General features: G+C 40.1%; 1 protein-coding gene across 11 annotated transcripts in view; it reads right to left on the reverse strand.

Moving 5' to 3' along the window:
* Positions 1-23354, reverse strand: part of ank1a (ankyrin 1, erythrocytic a) — a 239352-nt gene that overhangs the window by 13903 nt on the left and 202095 nt on the right. For 6 of the 11 annotated variants that reach the window (XM_062051320.1, XM_062051323.1, XM_062051329.1 and 3 more), the window contains 4 exons: positions 16548-17178; positions 12723-13074; positions 3557-3640; positions 3326-3472 (listed from right to left, as the gene is read on the reverse strand). In XM_062051320.1, coding sequence (XP_061907304.1) covers positions 3326-3472; positions 3557-3640; positions 12723-13074; positions 16548-17178 — 1214 coding nt within the window. Of the gene's footprint in view, positions 1-3313; positions 3473-3556; positions 3641-9685; positions 10039-12722; positions 13075-16547; positions 17179-23354 lie in introns of those variants that run through there. The other 5 variants (XM_062051325.1, XM_062051328.1, XM_062051326.1 and 2 more) reach the window with 3 other exon arrangements.

The raw sequence follows: 23354 nt of genomic DNA on the forward strand, positions 1-23354 counted from the left end.
TCTCAGGTGAAGCACCACAGACTTTAATGAAGTCATATTCATGAAGGACTCATGAACGTACAAACATGTGAGGTAGGTGCACTTTAGCCATTGTTATGCTTAGCGATGGAATATTTAACACGCGTGTGAGCATGAAACCTGGAGAAATGACAGCAGCGAAACAATTTACATGCATTGGAACCTCTAAAGATGAACGCCCCAAATGTGGTAAAATGCCCTCAAAAGGTAAGCAAGGCTATAAAGGCTTAACTTCAGAAGCATGTGTTGTTTTTTTCTCCGATTTTACTACAAAAGCGTACCTGTGACGACAAAGAGGAAAAGTGTGCTAATAACCATAGAAGCAGAAACGGAAGGTATGGCAACAACAGGCATGTGAGCACCCTTTGAGGAAAAAAAGAGGAACATTTCTATCAGCACAAAATATGAAAATCAAGACTACAATTCCTGCAATTGGGTGCATTTCTACACTATATTTTACTTTTAGATTTATTGTCATCTACCAACCTCTTTTGGCTGTCTTTGACACGAACATGTCCCATTTAACATGCACAGAATTTTTCTTTAGTAGATAATTTACTAAAATTATTATTATTGAAATTGTGGTGTAAAATTCTATTGTTATATGGTCAGTGATTGGGTTAATGCATACGCCAGTGCAAAGGCGAGTGAAGAGACTCCAACCGGTGTCTCCCCTGGCAAATTTCACTTTAAAATGCACGCTGACTGGACTTTCGATTAAACTGTCACCAAGTTTTGATTAAATAAGTGTAGCTCATAAAACATTTGTTTTAAAAATCCTGACAATAAAATTTTTGGCCAAATTTTGGAGTTGTTTTTAAGGTAATCTAAACTAAGCAAGCATACGCTGTGATTAATCATGATTAATCCAAATTCAATAGTGTCATTAATATGATTACAAATATTAACTGTTTGACAGCACTAGTATAAACGCTCCAAGCTTCATTAGAGGGTGCATTGTTTTACTTATTAAAAACAGTTTTATTATACAGTAGTTAACTTTGCTGACTACTTGTATGGCAGTTGGATATGTGAATAAATGTTTTCACCTGTACAGTTAATAAAGGTTCTATGATGGCAACCAATTAATTAACTTACTAAAATACTTAAAACTCACTGAGGGCCTGATCTACACGTGCTAAAAACAAACTATAAAATTGTGTGTACTATTAGTGGGCGTGTTGGCAGGTGATCTATTAAGACTGTGTGTACAATTAATATCAAGTGCAATTTAAATGAGGATTTTGCTTGTATACAAGTTGTCACCGTAGAGACACTCATTTTTACACATTTGTGGCATCATATTGTCCAATCTGTGGCGTTTCGTCATGTTGTTGACAGGCAGCACACAAATATAATATCTACCGACTTTTCTAGGCTATATTGAAGGTGACGAGCTAGACAACGGAATCTATTTTTAGCACGCTGAGGGTGCGCTCTTTGAGGCGCTGCTTGGTTGGGATGGTGCATCTGGAATGATCCAGATGCAAGAAAATGCATTTTGTAAGAAGTTTTTGCTCCAAATATCTCAAAATGAATTAATTGAATTTGTTTTAATCAGCCCCTTAAGTCGTCCAGAAGCTATAACATTATAAATTGTCACTTCGGAATAAACAATAATATCTAAAGTTTTCATTTCTGACAATTCGAATATGTTGTGCACACAGACTGAATATCATCTCTCAATCGTCTGTCTTTCAGCGCCATCGTTTCTTTTTACACAGCCATTTGTGCGTAACTGTGCCAGTTTTTTTCCCCCCAAACATGCTAAATATAGACGCATAATAGGGGCCGCAGAACAGTTTTAGCCTTGATAAATCACATAGCAAGAGCCTGTGTTGTTGACAGGCAGCACACAAATTTAATATGTACCGACTTTTGTAGTTCATATTGAAGGTGACGAGCTAGACAACAGAACCTATTTTTAGCACGCTGCGGGTGCGCTCTGGGAGACGCTGCTTAGTTGTGATGGTGCATTTGGAATGATCCAGATGCAAGAAAATGCATTTTGCAAGAAGTTATTTCTCCAAATATCTTAAAATGAATTAATTGAATTTGTTTTAATCAGCCCCTTAAGTCGTCCAGCAGCTATAACATTATAAAATGTCACTTCGGAATAAACAATAATATCTAATGTTTTCATTTCTGACAATCTGAATATGTTGACATGCAGTCATGTATAGATGTATATCATTCTGGAATCGGTTGCCATCTCACATTAATCTCTCACAAAGTAAATTGTCATTTAAGACAGCTTTGAAGATACACCTGTTGCAGCTGCCCACATGACGTGAATTTTTAATACTGGGTTTAACTAGCTTTTTTATCTTATGTTGTATTTTTCCTTTGTATAATGTTTGGTAATGCATGTATTCTTATTTTGTATGCTCCTATATGGACCCCAGGAAGACTAGCAGTCGCCTTGGCGTCAGCTAATGGGGATCCTTCAATAAACAATAAACATGCACAAGGACTGAATGTCATCTCTCAATCGTCTGTCTTTCAGCGCCTTCGCTTCTTTTCACATAGCCATTTGTGCGTAACTGTGCCATTTTCCCCCCCAAACATGTTAAATATAGACGCATAATAGCGGCCGCAGAACAGTTTTAGCCTTGATAAATCACATAGCAAGAGCTAAATGATTACGTTTGCATCTTTTCTTCCAGTATAGTGGGCATTCTAATAATCAGCATATATTCTGCATACTGTATACATGAAGACTAAACTATTTTGAGCTTTTAAGAGACACAATCCTTTACGCACGAGTGCGCTATCATGTTTGCAAGTGTTTTACTCCACCTTTAGTAGATCAGGCCCTTACAGTATTTTTTACTTTTCAGACACCACATTTTCCTCCCACCTTTCCAAAACATGCATGTTAATTGGAAACACTAAATTGTCCATCGGTGTTAACGGGAGTGGTTATAGTGGTTGTATGTGCTGTGATTGACAGGCCATTACCAGGATAAGTAAGGAAACATGAATTTGATGGGAAAATAAGTAGCAAGTCAGCGGATTATTTCGCTTTAGAGGTTCCACTGTCTTTGCCTGGAGTCTCATCTCACTCCAACCAACTCTGCTTTTCTACTGCTTTGAGATGATTGTCATTACACTGAAGCTCATGCATGTTAAGCTACTTGGTGACCTTGATGAGAGCCCAAGTCAGGACCTCCGTCAAGCATCGCCAGGACACATGGTGTTAATCAAAGCGTCACATCAGATGACGGCATCATCTGATAACAATCAGTCCATTTGGCCTAAAGGGGGAGGGGGTGGTGCCAGAACCGGCTGCAGATCAGAAGCCCACCTTGCTGCTTTCCCGGCCCAGGATGGCGTAGCTCATAAACTGCTCGGCGTCTACTTCTAGCTCGTTGGCGTCTTGCAGAGAACCTTCCACGCTCACGTCCTGAACGCCATCTTCGCCCTTGCCTCTGCGCACAACCTTTCGCACGATCTATCACGCCACAGGAGGGAAAGGAGATTCAACATTCCTATCCAGTGCATGATATTTCCGGATGAGGACAACAACACGTCTGACCTTTTTAGTGATAATGTTTCCATGTTCGTCTGTAAACTGCTCCTCGCTGACCTGCTCCCCATGAAGATCTTCAGCCTCATCGCCCTGTCGACAAACAAATAATCAACATACCTGAAAATCCCATGAGAGGTTTTAGTGGTGCAGAATATTCAGCGCAATCTTTCTTAAGTATCACTATGGATTAGCTTCTTTTGACACCTAAAACTTAAAAGTCCTTATGGATGTATTTTGTCCTCAGGTTTATAATTTTTAACCTTGAAATAACAAGGCTAAAATACTTACAATGACCTGCTTGTAACCTATCACCTATTTTTACCACTGACACCAATCGTACTATTCATTAGGGGTGGGTCAGACCATACAAGGAGTGTTGTTGTGTCCCTCGAAGTGTCACTTTACGAAAGAAAAAACATGTGACTTACAGTTTTTTCCAAATGCTTAAACACTAAATTTTAAATTTTCACACAGTTAACAAAGTCTACACACAGTAAACAAAACCACTGTGCAGATTTGCCTAATATTAGGCATAGAGTCTGCTTTTGCGAAATATTACACACAATGCTTTACACACACCTTCCATCTTGCACACATATAAGGATTGTGATACACACATCTTCACATCTTTCACACAGATAACGATTGTGATACACACATTTTCACACTTTATACACACACTAGGATTGTGATACACACATCTTTATCTCCAGATTTTTTTTCAAACCTTGCTGTTGCCTAAGTCTGCACATGTAGCCTATACTCTATGCCAGTGGTTCTCAAATGGGGGTACGCGTACCCCTGGGGGTACTTGAAGGTATGCCAAGGGGTACGTGAGATTTTTTTAAAATATTCTAAAAATAGCAACAATTTAAAAATCCTTCATAAATATATTTATTGAATAATACTTCAACAAAATATGAATGTAAGTTCATAAACCGAACATCAAATCAAGTAGGCTATTCCATTCATTACCATAAACCCAGAGTTTCCCCCATGTCATGATGGTTTGACCCTCACTAAAATGTCTGTCAAAAAGAACTGTGAAAAGAAATGCAACAATGCAATATTCAGTGTTGACAGCTAGATTTTTTGTGGACATGTTCCATAAATATTGATGTTAAAGATTTCTTTTTTTGTGAAGAAATGTTTAGGATTAAGTTCATGAATCCAGATGGATCTCTATTACAATCCCCAAAGAGGGCTCTTTAAGTTGATGATTACTTCCATGTGTAGAAATCTTTATTTATAATTGAATCACTTGTTTATTTTTCAACAAGTTTTTAGTTATTTGTATATCTTTTTTTTCCAAATAGTTCAAGAAAGACCACTACAAATGAGCAATATTTTGCACTGTTATACAATTTAACAAATCAGAAACTGATGACAAAGTGCTGCATTTTACTTCTTTATCTCTTTTTTTCAACCAAAAATGCTTTGCTGTGATTAGGGGGTACTTGAATTAAAAAAATGTTCACAGGGGGTACATCACTGAAAAAAGGTTGAGAACCACTGCTCTATGCTGTACACGGCAAAAAGTATGTGTTCAAAAACCAGAAAAAAAATGACAGAAATGAGGGGTATTTTACTTGAACTAAGCAAAATTATCTGCCAATAGAACAAGAAAATTTGGCTTGTCAAGACTTTCCAAAACAAGTAAAATTAGCTAACCTCAATGAACCCAAAAATACCTTAAAATAAGTATATTCTCACTAATAAAAAGTGCACTTTTCTTGGTAGAAAAAAAAAAGAGACCTTTTTTCTCAATATGTTGAAAAATATTCTTAAATGAAGTAAATGCTAGTGCCATTATCTTGACATAATGATATGCGCTCAGCATTACATTTCTTGACACCAGCAAACTTATACTAAAATTGTTCTTAATGGAAAGACAACAAGGCAACCGCTTGTTACTCTTGGGGTCTACTAGCCGCTCAGGCAAATCATATTGTCTAAAAATGCATTTTCCCATCGACAACATGACATCATCGCGCCAAGTGCGTGCTCTTTCAGTCAATTAGTACGTGAGGAATATATACATATATATATATATATATACATACACATACATATAATTTTGCAGAATTTACCTGAATGTGCATGAACTATTTCTGTTCAAATGTCAAATGTTTAAATATTAACTGTCAGTTTACTGTACTGTGCCAACTGTACTACTATATGAGTACGTATTTTCTCTTGTTTCATTGAAAATAAAACCGCAAAGTTCATTTGGCTGTCATCTGTTTTAATTATGAGACACAACTGTGTCAAAGTCATGATTTTTTTATTTCATGCTTGAAATAAGAAATTATTACTTTAAAAAAGTAGTTTTATACTTGTGAGTGTTGATGACCCAGCTTTGCAACAGTTGATATTCTAGTTTCAAGCATGTTTTACTCAATATAGGTCATAAAATCTCAGCAACAATCTGTAATATCTTACTGAGATCATTTAGCACCAAAACACTTAAAACAAGTAAAACACTCTAACATAAAATCTGCTTAGTGAGAAGAATTATCTTATCAGACAGAAAATAAACAAATATCACCCTTATTTGAGATATTTAATCTTACTTAGATTTCAGTTTTTGCAGTGTATTTTTCATTATCTCCAGATTTTATTTCTAACCTCTTTATTTGTCTCAGTTTTTAATTTGTACTGCATGTCATTGTTGACTACTGTGATACGTTACTGTACCTGACTGTGGTAAAAATAAATATTTTCAGTTTGCACTATCATTGTTGAGCAGTTCTTGTAAAGCTTACAGGATCGTTTTACTTTCTCTCTAGGTCCTTACATATAGGCCCACTTCAAAGTAAACAATGACGATTGCTATGGATTTGCAAATATATTTTGTCAAGTTACAGTAATCATTCATCACATATGCTATAGGTGTCGGGCAAAATGCCCCAAACATGTGAAAATGTTTGAAAATTTCACAAAGTAAAATACGGATTTTTACAAATATGTTTTGTATTTATCACTGTTCTGGGTTACTCACTCCAATAGTGTCTTATCATTTGAAGACTGTGTGAGTGAGATGACAATAAAACTGCATTTTTACAACTGCTTGCTTTATTTTGATGAATGAGTTTTGACCGAAGTGTGTCGTTTTGCAAATAATCTAGGAATTAAAAAAACTGAATGTGGTGTTTGGAAAAGTGTGTAAATCCTTTTGAAAAAAGACACACAGTTAGTAAAATTGTGTGTAAGCAAATGGAAAAAATTGTAAACATGTGTTTAGGAGTTTATGTATAAGTGTAGAAGTACAGTTTGTGTGTAAAAGTGTGTGTACAAGTTTATGTATAAGTGTATGTGTGTTGTGTGAGTGTGTGTATATATATGTGTAAGTGTGGATAATATGTAAGAGTGTAAAAGTGTGTTCAAGAGTTTATGTAAAAGTGTATTATATGTGTTGTGTGAGTGCATGTAAGTGTGTATAAGATATCACTTTCAAGTTTCTTACAAACACTCAGATGTGTGTAAGTGTGTATAAGAGTGTGTGCACGTGTGTAAGTGTGTATGAGTGTAAGTGTGTGAATACAGTATGTCTGTATAAGTGTGTAAGTACAGTATGTGTTTGTGTAAAAGTGTGTCTAAGAGTTTATGTATGTGTTGTGTGTAAGTGTGTATACGTGTGTTTAAATATGTGTGTATAATATGTAAGTGTGTAAGTACAGTACTGATGTGTTCATGTGTGTGTATAAGGGTGTGTAAGAGTTTATGTATATGTTTGGTGTGTATGTGTGTTTAAGTATGTGTCTAAGTGTGTATAATATGTGTGTATAAGTGTGTAAGTACAGAATGTGTGTAAAAATGTGTGTAAGAGTTTATGTTTAAGTGTATGTGTGTTGTGTGACTGTGTGTATATGTGTGTAAGTGTGGATAATATGTAAGTGTGTAAAAGTGTGTTTAAGAGTTTATGTATAAGTGTATTATATGTGTTGTGTGAGTGCGTGTACGTGTGTATAAGATATAAGTGTGTGTGTGAGTGTACATGTGTGTTTAAGTATGTGTGTAAGTGTGTATAAATGTAAGGGTGTAAGTACAGAATGTGTGTATAAGTGTGTGTAAGAGTTTATGTATATGTTTGGTGTGTAGGTGTGTTTAAGAATGTGTCTAAGTGTGTATAATACATGTGTATAAGTGTGTAAGTACAGAATGTGTGTAAAAATGTATGTAAGAGTTTATGTTTAAGTGTATATGTGTTGTGTGAGTGTGTGTATATGTGTGTAAGAGTGGATAATATGTAATTGTGTAAACGTGTGTTTGAGAGTTTATGTATAAGTGTATTATATGTGTTGTGTGAGTGCGTTTAAGTGTGTATAAGATGTGAGTGTGTGTATATTTGTGCATAAAATGTAAATGCGTGTATAAGATTTAAGTGTGTACAAGATGTAAGTGTGTATGTAAGTGTGTGTATAAAATATAAGTGTGTGTATAAGATATAAGTGTGTGTATAAGATGTAAGTGTGTGTATAAGTAATTATAAACGTCTGTAACGGTGTATAGGTGTGTGTGTATAAGTCATTATAAATGTGTATAAGTGTGTGTATGAGTGTGTGTGTAAGTGTGAATACGTTTTTTTTACCAACAACATGTATAAAAAAGTAGCTAGTTAGGTAAACTTTATCATTGAGCAATATTGACCTTAAAAACGGCAAAATCCTTAAAAGTATTAGTCTGAAAAATCATGAGAAAATATTTGTAATTATTACAATAAAATTAAAAAAACAACTCACTTTTTAGGCCTTAAAAAGTTGTTAGAATATATATAATTTTATGACGTAAAAGAGGTCCAACATCTGTTTTATAGTAATAAACATTTGTCATTTGAATGTGAAGCGTCAAACGGTGTTTATCAGGACACCCTTCTATCTACCAAAGAGTGACAGCTCGTACTGAAATAAGTCGGCAGAGTGGCGTGTGGCATCAGTTTTCGACTCCAACATTGATCTTAATTATATTTGCTAACTACTACTTTTTAAAATTTGAACTTGTTTCATTCAGCAGATTGCTAATGGCCATTATCAAACACCAACACTGTATCAGTGCAATGTCAATGCAGGTAGTGGGTGTGCCATACACTCACCCATCACTAGTATTTATGTATGTATAATGAGTTGCACAAACTTTGAACTTTAATAATGAATCTAACACAAAATATACTCTTATAAGGAAAAACATAATGTTTATAGCCTCCACAAATATAGCGGACACGCTATTATTTTAACACACACATGCTCTCTATATTTTACGATATTGTAAAAGCTGATATCGCAGTAGTTTAGATCCTATTAGTTACACTTAAATGCATACTTATCAGCGTGTTACATTGTGTTAACTACATTTGCTTTAAAACAAGCTGGTGAGCTCCCAGTAAGCTAAATACATGGTTAGAGACAACAACAATATATCCTTCAGATGTTTATGATACCGTACACGTATATCCACCATAAATGTTGTTCAAAAAACAGATATGTTTCCAATAACCTGCTCAGTGGCCTTGTGGTTAGAGTGTCCGCCCTGAGATCGGTAGGTCGTGAGTTCAAACCCCGGCCGAGTCATACCAAAGACTATAAAAATGCGATCCATTACCTCCCTGCTTGGCACTCAGCATCAAGGGTTGGTATTGGGGGTTAAATCACCAAAATGATTCCCGAGCGCGGCCACCGCTGCTGCTCACTGCTCCCCTCACCTCCCAGGGGGTGCAAAAAGGGGATGGGTCAAATGCAGAGGATAATTTCACCACACCTAGTGTGCGTGTGTGACTATCAGTGACTATGGTACTTTAACTTGAACTTTAATAATAATGTCTGTGACCAGTCCAAGGTGTACCCCGCCTCGCACCCCAATTCAGCAGTGACAGGCTCCAGCATACCTGTGACCCAATGAGGACTATGTAGAAAATGGATGGATAACATTGTCTCCTCATACCAGGCTACAAGTACCCACTGAATTCTAATGTGACTTATGTTCTGCACACACAATAATCATATAGATACATCCATGTGGTTAATGAATGAATGTTGTATTTCTTCTCCAGGGGAAACACTGGAGAAGCCCCTGGTTGCATATTGCGCTCCATTCCAAGCCCCCTTCTCTTCGTCCCTAATCTCCTCTTTCCCGCGGTACCTTGAGTATGACTCTCCTGCGGACCACCTTGGTGGTGACATTCTCCTCTTCGTCGGCCACGCCCTCCACCTCGCCGAGCTCGCGGTCCAGCTGGTTGTGGATGTAGGTGAGCACGGAGCGCACAGAGACGCTGGCTATGTGCAGCACGTTCTGACAGCTGATGACCAGGAAGGCCAGCAGCACCAGGCTGAAGAGGAGCTCCGTCACCAGGGCCCACATCGCCCCGTTTGGATCAGCTCAAAGATCCACGCAGTACCTTGACATGCAATGACTCCTTTCCCACCAAAAAAAAAAAAACAGACCTTCACTGGTCTTCCATATAGTGGAGCAGTGGGCCCTTTCCCCTGGACACGACTCCTTCCCACTGGTGGATCAGTCAATGACTTTGTAGGTTTCTACTCCCACCTCTCTGTCCCTTTGACCATGTGATCAGTGGGCTTTAAATACCCCCTGATACTTCAGCGACACTCAGCACTGCCATTCGTGATGCACTCATTACTTTAACTCTGCCTCGAACACATCAACACTAAAACAAACTTATTGTCAAATGACCGTGTCAACCAACACCTTTTCACCACCACTTGACAATATAAACACACACAGAAGGAAAAAGAAAATATCTGTGTTGTCACAGTTTCACAGGTTGTCCTTCACAGTTCCATGTCAGTGTTGTGCATGAAAGTCAATGCGTTGGAAGGTCTTGCAGTGGGGGGGGGGGGGGGGGGGGGGGGGGGCTGGGGGGATTGGGGGGTGGTGGTGGTGGTGGGGGGGGGGGGGGTGTAACACGAGTAGGACAGTGGGAAATCTTGCTATTTTTGGCTTGCCATGCTGTTGTGCCCATCTTCGGCCTGAGACGCTGTGTGTGTGTTTGCTGTACTTACAGTATATTTGTGTGTGGTGTGAGGTGACTAAATCAGCGCCTCCAGGATTTTGCAGATTTTCGTGATTACTGCGCCTAAAATGCCTAATTTCACAGCAGGTTTTTCAAAAAAGCTTATTTTCAGCTTGTGATTTTATGAATTTCTTATCAATGCTCTGATGTTCTTTGCTAACCTATGACTCTTGCCAGATCCTAGTAGTTCGCTGAGCTCCACACAAGGATCTGGGACTTCTCAATAGGAGATGTATTTCAGAAGGCGGGGCCTTGTAAAAAAATCATTGTATGTGATTGGATAAACCACTTGTTCGTTAACTTGAATGACGTGCTACTTCAACCACTCACATCGAAATCAATCCATGACGTTGATGAGAGCGACGCTGGGAAATCCAAAACAGAACAGCCGACATATTGGATAACGACAGAGCGAAAAGTTAGAGAACTTTTACTGAAACAACCCAGCAATGTCAGTAGACGATCGATGACAGTTGCAATAGCAGAATCAATGTCAACACACGACTCCTCGCTGCGTGCCGACATTTTTGTTTAAATCAAACAGTCGCTTCGGCGCTACGTCACATCTATGAAATCCCGCCCGGCGATCCTGATTGGTTCATTATTTTTTGCTATCTTGAAGGAGTTTGCAATTCCCTCGAGCCCAGATCCTTGTGTGGAGCTCAGCGAACTACAAGGATCTGGCGAGAGTCAGGTTAGTTCTTTGTAACCTTAACCCCAAAAAGCACAGATTTTCAACAATCCAAACAAAATATGCTTCGTTTGTACACAAACGTGTGCATAGTTAGAAAAAAAAAGTGTTTTACTCAATTAATTACCGCACAGAACGTAACAAAACCTAACTTTCAAGTAGCGTAAATTTGGGGCAATGAGCTGCTACTTTTACCCCACGGTTTTTATACAATGCTGCGGCTGATTTATGGATTTTTTCCTGGTTCACATGCCAATTATTTCTCAGCCTCGTCACATCAGACTAAATTCAATTATCGAGCGGGTCACGGTGGACCAATGACATTGTTCTCAATAAATCAAACACACTCACAAAATCCTTCAGTCAGCCATTTAGTGTGTTATGGACTAACCCAGTGGTCCCCAACCACCGGACCGATTGGTACCGGGCCGCGCAAGAAATTAAAAAAAAAATAAAATAATTGTTTGTATTTTTTTGGTATTTTTTTATTTTTATTAAATCAACATAAAAAACACAATATATACATATTGTGTATGTGTATGTCAATATAGATCAATACAGTCTACAGGGATACAGTCCGTAAGCACACATGATTGTATTTCTTTATGAAAAAAAAAAAAAATTAAAAAAATTTAAAAAAAAATCCCCCCCGGTCCCCATTTTCAAGCGTTGACCGGTCCCCAGCTACAAAAAGTTTGGGGACCACTGGACTAACCCTCAACAACGAAATACACACGAGGCTGCTATCTTCCATCAACGCTGCAAAACTGTACATAAGTCGCAGGGAAAAAAAGTTTTATTTGCGGGAATTGCTGCAATCGTAACATTGCTAAATCCTGGAAGGTGTGCTAATTGAAACAGAACTACGGAGAAAAGACACCATCGTGACCTTGTTTCATTGATTGTGTCTTGCAGCTCTCATCTCTCTCTGTATTACATTTAGATGGAGACTTGATAGCGCATTCAAAACTGATCTCGAGTGGCGTGAGGATTGCATCTCTTAAATTAGCAAAACGGAGGGGGGCTGTTATAGGCTTAAGAGCAGGGGTGTCAAACTCGTATTTTAGGAGGTCCAGAGGGCTGCTTGTAAAGTGAAATTTAATAAATGTTCAATAACCTCGTTACACAATTTGTATAGGCAATTGTTTGATTATTGTATTTTTTTACCAACAGATTGATGGGTAACTTGCTTTGAAATCATAAGTCAAAGTGACAAAGCAGATATTTAAGTATTTATTTGTCATAACTAAAATAAATGCTTGAAAGATCATGTTAAATGGTCAAATAATAATAAAGATGAGAAGATTCGCAATTAGAAGATGCTTGAGTTTGACACTTGTGCTATAGAGTATCAAACATACTTGTGTTTTTTGCCACTGGCTGGGGGTCTTGGAATGTAACCCCTGGCAAAAGTGGCAATAAACTGTATAACACGACAGGGACGAATCCCTCACCTGTCCTTTGAAGCGCGCGTCCTCCCAGGCCCTCAGCTCTGGATTCCTGTGCGGGAAGCCCAAGCCCTTCTCAAACGGTTGAGTACCCCGGAAGTGGCCCCGCAAAATCTCTGAATGTCCCATGTCCCTTACAGGCTGCAGCAAGGCCTCCTGGGATACATGGGATTGGTCTCCGTCCACAGAGTTGCAGCATGAGGATATCATGGTGTCAATGACCTGTCTGGTTTTTGGAGGGTTGCCCACCCAGGCCTGTGGGTCAGTGACAGTGCTCCATCCTGGGCCTGTCTGCTCCTGCAGGTAGGAGATGAAAGAACCACTCCCACTTCCATTTCCACTTCCACCGTTAGCTGACCTGAAAGGGGAAAAGCACATAACTGATGATGTTGCCCACCACACAGGTGGGGATTACACTTATGTAGATGTGTAGATATACTTTTTTTTAGTAACACATACAACAACTAAATTACTGCACTAAGCTTTAAACCCCACATTGACCAGAACACAAGATGAACTATTCCTGTTACTAGAAACATATTCATTAAGTCAAAATCTTAGACAATCAATCAAAGAAAAGAAAATTTAAAAAATGGAGAAAATCTCACATGAAAACACATAAAGACTAATTAATCTCTAAAAATTTTTTTACATTAGTAAACTAACTGGTAGATTGCAATATATCATATCTTTTAGCTGATTACCAGTCTGATGACTCTGCTATATTGAGCGCCATCAAACCTTCCAAAGACACTTTTGGAGGGTGTGTGAGTGACAGGAAAAAAGCTCTGACTCATATCAGGGAAAGTTGGTTGGTGCCATTTGCTGAATCCCTAAACTTAAAAAAATGACTCAGATTTATAAAACATATATGATATTGTAATATATTTGGGGTTCTGGTAGTATATTTGAACAAGATAATGGCTTTTTTTGTAGAGGGTTCGATTCCCAGCCAGGCGCCCAACACTTTATATATATATATATATATATATATATATATATATATATATATATATATATATATATATATATATATATATATATATATATATATATATATATATATATATATATATATATATATATATAAATAGAAACTCAGTTTCCATATGAGTTGGGAAATTGTGTTAAATGTAAATATAAACGGAATTCAATGATTTGCAAATCCTTTTCAACCCATATTCAATTGAATGCACTACAAAGACAAGATATTTGATGTTCAAACTCATAAACTTTATTTTTTTTTTGCAAATAATAATTAACTTAGAATTTCATGGCTGCAACATGTGACAAAGTAGTTGGGAAAGGGCATGTTCACCACTGTGTTACATGGCCTTTCCTTTTAACAACACTTAGTAAACGTTTGGGAACTGAGGAAACACATTTTTTAAGCTTCTCAGGTGAAATTATTTCCCAATCTTGCTTGATGTACAGCTTAAGTTGTTCAACAGTCCGGGGGTCTCCGTTGTGGTATTTTAGGCTTCATAGTGCGCCACACATTTTCAATGGGAGACAGGTCTGGACTACAGGCAGGCCAGTCTAGTACCCGCACTCTTTTACTATGAAGCCACGTTGATGTAACACGTGGCTTGGCATTGTCTTGCTGAAATAAGCAGGGGCGTCCATGGTAACGTTGCTTGGATGGCAACATATGTTGCTCCAAAACCTGTATGTACCTTTCAGCATTAATGGCGCCTTCACAGATGTGTAAGTTACCCATGTCTTGGGCACTAATACACCCCCATACCATCACAGATGCTGGCTTTTCAACTTTGCGCCTATAACAATCCGGATGGTTCTTTTCCTCTTTGGTCCGGAGGACACGACGTCCACAGTTTCCAAAAACAATTTGAAATGTGGACTCGTCAGACCACAGAACACATTTCCACTTTGTATCAGTCCATCTTAGATGAGCTCAGGCCCAGCGAAGCCGACGGCGTTTCTGGGTGTTGTTGATAAACGGTTTTCGCTTTGCACAAGAGAGTTTTAACTTGCACTTACAGATGTAGCGACCAACTGTAGTTACTGACAGTGGGTTTCTGAAGTGTTCCTGAGCCCATGTGGTGATATCCTTTACACACTGATGTCACTTGTTGATGCAGTACAGCCTGAGGAATCGAAGGTCACGGGCTTAGCTGCTTACGTGCAGTGATTTCTCCAGATTCTCTGAACCCTTTGATGATATTATGGACCGTAGATGGTGAAATCCCTAAATTCCTTGCAATAGCTGGTTGAGAAAGCTTTTTCTTAAACTGTTCAACAAATTGCTCACGCATTTGTTGACAAAGTGGTGAACCTCGCCCCATCCTTGTTTGTGAATGACTGAGTATTTCATGAAATCTACTTTTATACCCAATCATGGCACCCACCTGTTCCCAATTTGCCTGTTCACCTGTGGGATGTTCCAAATAAGTGTTTGATGAGCATTCCTCAACTTTATCAGTATTTATTGCCACCTTTCCCAACTTCTTTGTCACGTGTTGCTGGCATCAAATTCTCAAGTTAATGATTATTTGCACACAAAAAAAATGTTTATCAGTTTGAACATCAAATATGTTGTCTTTGTAGCATATTCAACTGAATATGGGTTGAAAATGATTTGCAAATCATTGTATTCTGTTTATATTTACATCTAACACAATTTCCCAACTCATATGGAAACGGGGTTTGTATATATACACATACATACAGTGGTACCTCAACTTAAAAGTGTTTTGAGACAAGAGCTCTCTCTTGGCTAATTGTTATGCTTTAAGTTGCAAGCACAAAATAAAGTTACAAGCATCCTCGCCATTAGCAGGCGTAGCAAATTTCACATGAAACCCATAAGATCTGCCCAAAACATCTAGTCTTCCTCGTTGGCATTAGCTTATAGCTAAAGATCGACATAACTTTGTTTTTCCAACCATAGGAGGGAAGAACGTGAGTGTGAAGGACAGTGCTTAGAAGAAAAAGTGGAGAATATTCATTGAATTAAAAAAAGGAATCATTAAAAACATGACCTGACCGAGCGTGTCGCCAACTTGGTGAAGCAATTTCAGCGTATAAGTGCTCGTCTGCACCATACTGAAGCAGGATGAGTAACACCAGCCAAAATGTTTTAAATAATATCTAAATGGCAGACATTTATCCATGTAAATATGGAAACGTTGCTGATGTTGTGTTTGATGGAGAAGCAGCTGGAAGGAAATACAGAGAAGTCCACTCTCCAAGCTACATGATTATTACATTCATTGAACTACTGTAGATGTTAGTAGTACATTCTATTGTATTGTTTTTACATAAGATTTCTTATCTAAATGTTAGTTTTTTTTTAAAGGCACTTCATATTAAATGGTGTTGTTTTTAGGGGGTGATTGATTTCACTTAGTTTCAATGGGATTTGAGATACAAGTGTTTTGAGTTAAGAGCGCCATCACAGAACCAATTAAGCTTGTACGTTAAGGTACTAGTGTACAGATTAGATTTAAGTTAATATGGTAGTTTATGTCCACGTGGACAAATGAATTGGTGTCTGTCAAATACATGCCAAAGCAACAGGGAATGCTGTAACACCTGACCACAAGAAAGATGAACTTTTCGAAAAGGCAACAAACGCAGATCAAGGAGGAGGAGACTCATACGGTATGTGTGGAAAAACTATGTAGGAAAATGCCAAGATACAAACAAAAATAAGTATATGTTACTAAAAAAGAGCAATGTTTGTGTGAATGAGTCTTAAACACGAATAAACCACACTTAACATGTGCCGTACTGAAATTGCATGTTGGCACAGTTTGATTGTTTGCGTCTGTTGACAAATGGGTGTTGGGAGGGCGGGGTCAAACTCACCTGTCTCCATTGCGATCTGCAACGCAGGTGAGACCAGCAGACTCACTGAGTCGGGCATACAGCCTTTGTTGTCCTGCAACAAAAGCATGCCCTTCCTCTGAGCCTGTCCCTCCTCCACCTCCTCCTCCATTGCCACCAGTCGTGCTAGTGATGGCCGATATCTCCGAACTTGCCTCTGACCCCTGACCATTGTTCAGTCCGTTAAGATTGATACCAGCGATGGTGCCGCCGAGCGAGGCCGGCGTGGCGGTGCTGAGAGAGTCGACGCCCATTTCGGAATCGTCCTCGGGGAGTTCGATCGAGCTGAGCACGCCGCCCCCTCCGCTGGTGGCGCTGGCCTGACTGGCCGGCCGGCCCAGACTTCCGTAAGGCAGCCCGAGCAGGCCTTCAGAGTCGTCGGCATTACTGCACTCCAGCGAGGAGTCCTCCACGGGCACCAGGGAGGGGGAGTTACCTGAGGGCCACACCTGCACGTCAGACATCTCCATGAGGGTGTCCTCCTCTGTGGTGGCAATGGGTGCACAGTCCAGGCTGGAGACTTCCTGCCAGTAGGCCTCAGCGCCCAGCGGCGAGGGCAGGCTGTACTGCATGGAGGCCGGGGACAGAAGCTCATCCGGCGCCAGCCCATAACCTGGAGCGACACACAGAGAGGCACACTGACACCCGGCCCCCCTGCCTCGCTCCCAACCTCACCCCCACAGCACCGGCAGCCTGAGAGTGGGGGAAAGTGCCCTCTGCCAATTAGCTGGGCAAATAGGGGAGAGGTAGAGGAGGCTGAAGGAGAAACAAATGGGGAAAGGAGCGGGAAGGGAAGGATCAAGACAATCCGAGCTGGAATAAAAGTGCAGAATGCTGAGGACATAAGAGCGAGGACTTTTAGAAGACGGGGGCGGGGTCAGGCTCAATCGGCGAGTGCTGACAGCAGGGGGCCAGAAGTAGCAGCAGCAGACACATGCGGACCGACGCGGACAGATTCAGGCCCGCTTTGTGACTGATGCTGCGCTGCTGGCTGCCACCTGCAGGGAGATCACAGGACTTACAGTCCCCAGTTGGGACAATCATTGACTTATACGACATGCTCTCATCCTGACGCATTAACTCTCCGTCACACTTCGGCATGCATTCAACCCCAGTCAAAGAAAACAGGCAGGTTATCATTGTCGGGCTGGAGAGCATGCACGCAGGCGATACCATTCACGCCTCACACAGCATGTACACACGCTCACTGCGGTCTCTTCTGATCCAGAGCCAGAACAGCAGATTGGGCGTTCCCTTGGTTACGAAACATGTTCATGAGTGAAATGGCCGTGGACTCAGGTCACTCCTACATCTGCGTTAAATAAACAATTCATGGAAAGGCAGCCGCCATTTAAAGGCACAGGGGCAGCGGAAACACACTCCCCCCACCCCCCTTCCCAAACTGTGACTGGAAGTAAACAAAAGCAGTTATTGAATGAAGGAAGTGGGGAGCTGAGATGAACATGAATGGTGACGTAAGCCAAGTAAACAGGCTGCAAAGTGGTACAGCGATATAGGAGGAATGCACCGTCACCCCAAAAAACTGAGAGTGCAGGAGATATCTAACCTGACTTTCGCCAGATCCTTGTAGTTCGCTGAGCTCCACACAAGGATCTGGGCTAGAGGGCAATGCAAACTCCTTCAAGATAGCAAAAAATAATGAACCAATCAGGATCGCCGGGCGGGATTACATAGATGTGACGTAGCGCCGAAGCGACTGTTTGATTCAAACTGTCTATGCGACGTCAAGGCTTGGTTAGCCCAGAATTTTTTAATAATGAAATAGGGAAAAACGGAAATTTCAGTTTTTGGTCCGACCCTCACTGTCTTGGGACCATTGCAAAATTATGTGCGTCCCAAAGTCACCAGCCTTGGGGTCACTATAGACAGCGATTTTAAACTTGACAAACAAGTCAATGGCGTTTTAAAATCGAGTTTTTATCATCTTCGTCTTTTAGTAAAGGTAAAACCATTTTTATCTTTTAACCTTTTTGAACAAGTCGTGCATGCTTTTATTTCAAGTCGCCTGGACTACTGCAATGCACTTTATGCTGGCATTAGCCAAAAAGCTCTCTCCCGGTTGCAGTTAGTCCAGAACGCGGCAGCACGACTTTTAACAGGGGCCAGGAAACGCCAGCATATAACCCCAATTCTTCAGAGTTTGCACTGGCTCCCTGTTCATTTTAGAATTTATTTTAAATCCTTGCTGTTTGTTTTTAAAACTTTACATGGACTGGCACCTCAGTATATCTCGGACCTCATCCAAATTTACACTCCTGCGCGTGCTCTGAGGTCCAAAAGCCAGCTCCAGCTCGTGGTGCCCAAGACCAGACTTAAAACCGGGGGAGACAGGGCCTTCTCTGTGGTCGGCCCTAAGCTCTGGAACACTCTGCCCCTCCATGTTCAAACTGCCCCCACAGTGGAGTGTTTTAAGTCTCGTCTTAAGACCCACTTTTATTCTTTGGCTTTTAACACTACGTGAGTTGTGTGGTCTTCTGTCCTCTGTTGTCCTACGTGTTTTTTTTAATACATTTTGATTTCTATTTACTGTTTTAATTGGTTTTTCCCTTTAAAATTGTTTTTATTCATATTTATTTTTATATTGTTTTTATATTGGTTCTATATTTATTTATTTTTTGTTTTTATTCTATTATTTCTGTTTAGTACAGTAGCATCGCTAACCCAACAAGGGACTCCTCCCAGTAGCTCCACCCACTCGGCAGATGATTTTATGAATTTCTTTAATAAGAAAATTGAACTCATTAGAAAGGAGATTAAAGACAACGCATCCCAGCTACAACTGGGTTCTATTAACACAAATACGACTGTATATACGACGGACACGGCCCTCCAAAATAGTCTCTCTATTTTTGATGAAATAACATTAGAGGAATTATTACAGCGTGTAAGTGGGATAAAACAAACAACATGTTTACTTGACCCACTTCCTGGGAAACTTATCAAGGAACTGTTTGTATTATTAGATCCATCAGTGTTAAATATTATAAACTTATCACTTTCCTCCGGCACTGTTCCCCTAGCATTCAAAAAAGCAGTTATTCATCCTCTGCTCAAAAGACCTAACCTCGATCCTGACCTCATGGTAAACTACCGACCGGTCTCCCACCTTCCGTTTATTTCCAAAATTCTCGAAAAAATTGTTGCACAGCAGCTAAATGAACACTTAGTGACTAACAATCTCTGTGAACCTTTTCAATCCAGTTTAAGGGCAAATCACTCTACGGAGACAGCCCTCGCAAAAATGACTAATGATCTATTGCTAACGATGGATTCTGATGCGTCATCTATGTTGCTGCTTCTTGATCTTAGCGCCGCTTTCGATACCGTCAATCATAATATTTTATTAGAGCGTATCAAAACACGTATTGGTATGTCAGACTTAGCCTTGTCTTGGTTTAACTCTTATCTTACTGACAGGATGCAGTGTGTCTCCCATAACAATGTGACCTCGGACTATGTCAAGGTAACGTGCGGAGTTCCCCAGGGTTCGGTTCTTGGCCCTGCACTCTTTAGTATTGCTGCCGCTGGGTGACATCATACGCAAGTACGGTGTTAGCTTTCACTGTTATGCTGATGACACTCAACTCTACATGCCCCTAAAGCTGACCAACACGCCGGATTGTAGTCAGCTGGAGGCGTATCTTAATGAAATTAAACAATGGATGTCCGCTAACTTTTTGCAACTCAACGCTAAGAAAACGGAAATGCTGATTATCGGTCCTGCTAGACACCGACATCTATTTAATAATACCACCTTAACATTTGACAACCAAACAATTACACGAGGCGACTCAGTAAAGAATCTGGGTATTATCTTCGACCCAACTCTCTCGTTTGAGTCACACATTAAGAGTGTTACTAAAACGGCCTTCTTTCATCTCCGTAATATCGCTAAAATTCGTTCCATCTTGTCCACTAGCGACGCTGAGATCATTATTCATGCGTTCGTTACGTCCCGTCTCGATTACTGTAACGTATTATTTTCGGGTCTCCCTATGTCTAGCATTAAAAGATTACAGTTGGTACAAAATGCGGCTGCAAGACTTTTGACAAAAACAAGAAAGTTTGATCATATTACGCCTATACTGGCTCACCTGCACTGGCTTCCTGTGCACTTAAGATGCGACTTTAAGGTTTTACTACTTACGTATAAAATACTACACGGTTTAGCTCCAGCCTATCTCGCCGATTGTATTGTACCATATGTCCCGACAAGAAATCTGCGTTCAAAGAACTCCGGCTTATTAGTGATTCCCAGAGCCAAAAAAAAGTCTGCGGGCTATAGAGCGTTTTCTATTCGGGCTCCAGTACCCTGGAATGCCCTCCCGGTAACAGTTAGAGATGCTACCTCAGTAGAAGCATTTAAGTCCCATCTTAAAACTCATTTGTATAATCTAGCCTTTAAATAGACCCCCCTTTTTTAGACCAGTTGATCTGCCGTTTCTTTTCTTCTCTCCTCTTCTCCCCTGTCCCTTGCGAGGGGGAGTTGCATAGGTCCGGTGGCCATGGATGAAGTGCTGGCTGTCCAGAGTCGGGACCCCGGGTGGACCAATAGCCTGTGCATCGGTTGGGGACATCTCTGCGCTGCTGACCCGTCTCCGCTCGGGATGGTTTCCTGCTGGCCCCGCTGTGGACTGGACTCTCGCTGATGTGTTGGATCCACTGTGGACTGGACTTTCACAATATTATGTCAGACCCACTCGACATCCATTGCTTTCGGTCTCGCCTAGAGGGGGGGGGGGGGGGGGGGGGTTACCCACATATGCGGTCCTCTCCAAGGTTTCTCATAGTCATTCACCGACGTCCCACTGGGGTGAGTTTTTCCTTGCCCGTATGTGGGCTCTGTACCGAGGATGTCGTTGTGGCTTGTGCAGCCCTTTGAGACACTTGTGATTTAGGGCTATATAAATAAACATTGATTGATTGATTGATTGATTTAGTCATTGGTGGAGCTAAGGATAATATTTGATTATTGTTTTTAATATTGTTTTTAATACTGTTTTTAATATTGTTGTGCAGCACTTTGGAAACATTTTTGTTGTTTAAATGTGCTATATAAATAAAGTGGATTGGATTGGATTGAACAATGGCGGCACGCAGCGAGGAGTCGTGTGCTGACATTGATGCTGCTATTGCAACTGTTTTGTCGAATCTATCGAATATTAATTATTTAAAAGATGAACAGGGAACTTTTCGCTCTGTCATTATCCAATATGTCGGCTGTTCTGTTTTGGATTTCCCACCGTCGCTCTCATCAGCGTCACGGGCTGATTTTGATGTGAGTGGTTGAAGTAGCACGTCATTCAAGATAACGGACAAGTGGTTTATCCAATCACATACAATGATTTTTTTTTTTACAAGGCCCAGCCTTCTGAAATACATCTCCTATTGAGAAGTCCCAGATCCTTGTGTGGAGCTCAGCAAACTACAAGGATCTGGGGAGAGTCAGGTTAGGAGATATCTGAGACTACTTGGAACCTCAAGCCCCTTGTGACCTATTTTCTACACTACTGCTTAGCCTCACAACTACATTCTCATCACTGTTATTAATTGCAAAAAAATTAAAGATTGGTCAGGCAATTTTCTTTTGACCGCTCATGCCTTCAGACTTCCTGGTAAAAAGTCACATCTTTAAAATCAGCTGGCTGTGTTTTGACCCGCCACATCTCTTAATATATAAAATATGTTTATCTGCACACATGAATATTTTTTTCATAGAGTTGGGAGGATGTTTCTACATGTCGGCTGTGATTGAGGCTCGTCGGGATGCACTGCTGTCAGACACAAAGCCATCACGCACCCCCGGCTGGCTGAAATCCCGCCAGTGGGATTGATTGCCGGAAATTGGACAAAGTGCGAGCGTCGGGATGCACCACCTCGCTGCGGGGGTGTAGCTATTCTCTTGAAAAAGGTAGTAATCCTACGGCAACTTTATGACTTTTACTTCCTCTATTTAGTCAAGTTTGATGTCCTCTTGGTGCTGCGTGGCAGAGCGTGCTTTCACCTTTTTTTGGAGGTGGAAAAAGGTGGCAAATGACATCTTTGGTTTGTTCACTTTAATAAAAGACTGCATTCCTTTCATACTGTAAAGTAGCTTTAATTAACTTTGGAATAGTCACATAAAGGTGTTAGAGCATATCCATGTGAAGTTACCAGACAGTATACACTACATATCGTTTATTTCGCTTAAAAACAACGCCAGAGATTCCATTGATTGTCAACGATGGGCAAAATCTAACAAATTAGATTTGATTATGAAAATATTTTGTCAAAGACAGAGACAGACAAAAATGTACCAAATTTTCTGGACTATAAGCCAATGCTTTTTTCCAGCACTTAAAAAACGGTGCAACTAATTTATGGATTTTGTTTCGTTAACGGCCATAATGTTTTGTCTTTAACAAATAGTTGTAATGGTACACCGACTAAGACACTGAAAAGGTGTGTTATTGTTTGTGCTATGGCGCCATCTTTTGGACAAGTTCGCTCACTGCAGGTGCTGCAGGTTAAAAATGTACTTCCTGTTTCATGCCTTGAATTGGAAGTAAAACCATCCATAGCGTTTCTGTTTGAAAGGATTCTTCATTTATCACTTCAAGCAACCTTTGTAAGTTTTATAATATAACTTTAGCAATTAATTTTTACTAAACTTTGTGATGTTTTCATCACAAACATAATAATGTTTTCATGCATATTTGTATTTGCTATCGCAATGTAATCAATCTAGCGTCGTTTGCATTAGCGAATATGCTAACACGTTTACAAGTA

The sequence above is a fragment of the Entelurus aequoreus genome, linkage group LG06 (genome assembly GCF_033978785.1).
Source record: "Entelurus aequoreus isolate RoL-2023_Sb linkage group LG06, RoL_Eaeq_v1.1, whole genome shotgun sequence".
NCBI classification, from domain to species: Eukaryota; Metazoa; Chordata; class Actinopteri; order Syngnathiformes; family Syngnathidae; genus Entelurus; species Entelurus aequoreus.